The sequence below is a fragment of the Gavialis gangeticus genome, unplaced genomic scaffold (genome assembly GCF_001723915.1).
Source record: "Gavialis gangeticus isolate Ggan-Ray unplaced genomic scaffold, GavGan_comp1, whole genome shotgun sequence".
Classification (NCBI taxonomy): Eukaryota; Metazoa; Chordata; order Crocodylia; family Gavialidae; genus Gavialis; species Gavialis gangeticus.
The window spans coordinates 54,567,673-54,571,037 of NW_017729025.1; the positions used below are offsets into that span (position 1 = coordinate 54,567,673).

At 42.8% G+C, this 3,365-nt stretch overlaps 1 protein-coding gene across 4 annotated transcripts in view; it reads right to left on the reverse strand.

The window, feature by feature from the left end:
• ESRRB (estrogen related receptor beta) overlaps positions 1 to 480 on the reverse strand; it is a 176,894-nt gene extending 176,414 nt beyond the window's left edge. For all 4 annotated transcript variants that reach the window (XM_019518766.1, XM_019518764.1, XM_019518767.1 and 1 more), the window contains exon 1: positions 257 to 480. In XM_019518766.1, coding sequence (XP_019374311.1) covers positions 257 to 258 — 2 coding nt within the window. In that variant the 5' untranslated portion in view covers positions 259 to 480. The remainder of the gene's footprint in view (positions 1 to 256) is intronic.
• Positions 481 to 3,365: the final 2,885 nt, after the last annotated feature.

The window sequence follows — 3,365 nt, forward strand, 5'->3', positions numbered from 1 at the left end:
AAAAAAAAAAAAACAACCCAAAAGCCACCCACTTGAATAGTGAAGCTGACAGATTTACATAAAGTTCTGAGATCAACTCCTCAGCGCCTGGGTCACCCTGACCTTCCTTTGACAGTGTGAAAATGGCAAAAATAATTTCCTTTAGCCACATTGTGATGCTGCCAGGATTTTAAGCCCAGATAAAATGATCGGTGCAGGGAGATATTTGGAACAAAAAAAAAAAAATTACAATAAAAGGGAGAAGTTGGGTACTTACATGCTGCAGGTTGAGAGATGAAGCACAGGGCTGGAGTAGAATTTCCCTTGCCCTCAGGTGTTTCTAATTGCTGATTAAATATCTTTTGGTTCCACCCGCACCAACCGACAGTCCCTTCTGCGTCTCTGCCTCTCTTTGTGACTAGGACACAGTACTCCGAGTCCCAACCTATAAATAGATCCCAGCTCCGTGATTGATATAACAGGCAGCTGACAAAAAAAAAAAAAAAAAAAAAAAAATAACCAGGTCTTAAGCAAAGCAGCAAAAGCTGGGCTTTAAACTCTGCACTGCACCCAGGGAGGAGGAGTCCCCACGGTCATCCGTGGGCATAGGAAAGGGAAAGTGCAAGGGAATTACTTCCCCAGCAGCATTTACAGCAACTTGAGGCATGCAGAGCAAGTGAACAAAATTCAGCGCACAAAGAGAAACCGAACAGCACAAATGACAGTTTGGATCTGACTCATTAACACATTAAAAAAATAAGCAGAATTTGAGGACTCTGACAGAGTAGGAGCAGAGTTTTACATTCTGTGTTGTGCTCCAACCCTTTTCCATAAAAGTTTATATTCCTGCTGCAGAATAAACTGCAATGGATGCCTGGGTTAGTAGTGCTGAGGTGAGACCATTTCTAAAGGGACTCTGCAAAAAAAACTCAAACATTTTGGAGACTGAAAATAAAGTTCCTGTGCCCCAAGCTCCATTTGATCAGGAGTGTTCCTGTAAACTAGTGTCCGGGTATTGACAAAGCTCTCTAGGCTAGACGAACCCCCAGGCGGCAACCATCCCTCACTGGCTGCCATTAGCTCAGCAGAACAAGTTACTCAGTTTCAGGAACCTGGGCTTCGGTCAGCCCTTTCTGACTCCTAAGTGCATAGCAGCAGTAGGGACATCTCAACAGGATACATAGCTCTCCGTGGTAATTGGACTCAGAGGTAAACTTCACTGAGTTGCAGCTCCAGGTGAGTAACAGGATAGAGAGAACAGTAGAAAAAGTTGAAGGCAAAGTGGCCTTCTCTGCAGTAGGTTCTGGTGTTATCTCCCACAGTTGCAGCTTGTTCCAGTTCAGCTCTGCTGGCACACATGTTAGCATAGACAGCATGCCAACATTTTTACCACCACATAACATTAGACATCATTATTAAAAATACTGCATTCCCATTGAGCTGGGTAAATACTCAGGCAATTAACTCAATTGTGCTGCCATGTGGCTCAGTTGAGACTGGTACCTGAGCTGACTAGTTTAAAGCTTCTTGGGATTATCTGCACTCTATGCCACTAATGATCCCTCATGAAAATAACTAGTAAAAAACAATTACCTTACTGTAAGGCCATCTCCTACTGCCCAGGCATATACAGTGCATCCTTTGAAGTCAATATACCTTTTGCCTGAGTAAATATGGCTGGATTTAACTTTGTTGTTTTTAGGGAAGCAAAAACACTGTAGGTCATTCCCAACAGTCTCATTCTTGCTGAATGGACCAGTGGCTAAGGTTCTGCAAATTTACCATATGAAGCAGCAGCACACGGAAGTATGCTGTGCTGCTCCATGCGCTACCTCTGCAACTGGATGCAGTATAACTATATTTATGCGATGCTGTAGCTGGGATAATTAGCACTGTAGAAAGACAGCCAACTAGCCAACCTGCCTTGCTACACAAGCCCCTTGCTTCCCATTTGAGAGGTAGCACGTGTGGAGCAATTTGGCATGATTAAGCATGTTGTTGGCTAGCTTTGTAAATCTGTGATGTAGACATAGCCCCATATCTACAGATGAGAAGTGCTATATGAGATGTTTTCCTATCCCCCATAAACAGTGCAGCAGATTCAACCCAGATTCCACTGATTTCAATAAAGATGTCTTGTCCACTGACTTTCATAAAGATACTTTACTGCCATATTTGACCCATTGATATCTGTTGAGATAAACACCAAGGTCTAAGGTTATGTAACAGGACATCAAATCTTGAATTTGATTAACACTGAACTGCATTGTCATTTAGGCTTTCTTTTGTTGGGTGTCTAACACGAGATACATTGGGTCTCAGTTGGAGAGACATTGAGCAGTCACAGTACCTTCAAATGGAACCGTGTGTGTGCAGTACTACTGCAAAGCGGGCCATGGCACGTCAAAGCCAGATTCCCCCAAACAGAGGAATCCAAAGTTAGCAGTCACATTGGGGAAATAATTTCCTTTAATATATGTATTGCTCCATGGTGTAACTAAGGCAGGGTTAATGGGGTAATTTACCTTGGCACTGACTTAGCAGGGGGGGAGAAAAGAAGTAGTTGCTAACAGCAACTGCACAATTGCAACCATGACTGGCCATCAGAAATCACCACTGCCCATGCCCTGGGTATGTCCCTATGTTGTGTCCCTATACTGCTGGTATTGTTACATAAATTCTGAAGATAATACACAAATGCCCCAACTGGTTCCTTGCCTTTCTATTGACCTTTTCATCCATGAACCTCTAAATCCCCTCAAGACTTTACCTAATCCAGCCCCATGTAAATTAAGTGAGTATCATAATGGTCATATTAAACCGTAAAGGGGAAAAGGAGGGCCCAGAGGACTGAGGTGGTCTGTCCAAAGCTTTTTTGTAGCTCAGTGGCTCAGCCTCAGAATCCCTTGAATCATCATGTTTGCTTTTAACTGCTGGAGCATGTGAATGTGGTTGTTAGACGTTTAGAGAAGGAAGTCAGAGATCAAGAATAGAACTTCTAGTCTGCAGCTGATTCTTCAACAAATCTGTGGTCCCACCTCAATCCCCTTCTGTAAGAAAGCACATCTTCATCCCAGCACAAAATGATGTTGTGTCCTGCAGACTCAGAGAAAAGTGCCAGAGCACTGGAAGAAATCCTATGATAGAGGCCTTAAGACTTTCCCACCACCTCAATATACTGCAGAAAAGAGATTTTAAAAATCACCTTGAAATGCATTTAAAAATGTGGCAGGGGGAAAGGTTACTCTTAGGATACAAAGCGTTAATATTTTCCTTCATACCGTAAGCATCAGATTCTGTTCCACCTATTAGGCAGCAAAGGGTATGGACAAATGTATATTTTAACCACTTTAAAAAGGGAGGGGAAGCTGTTATTCACATATGGT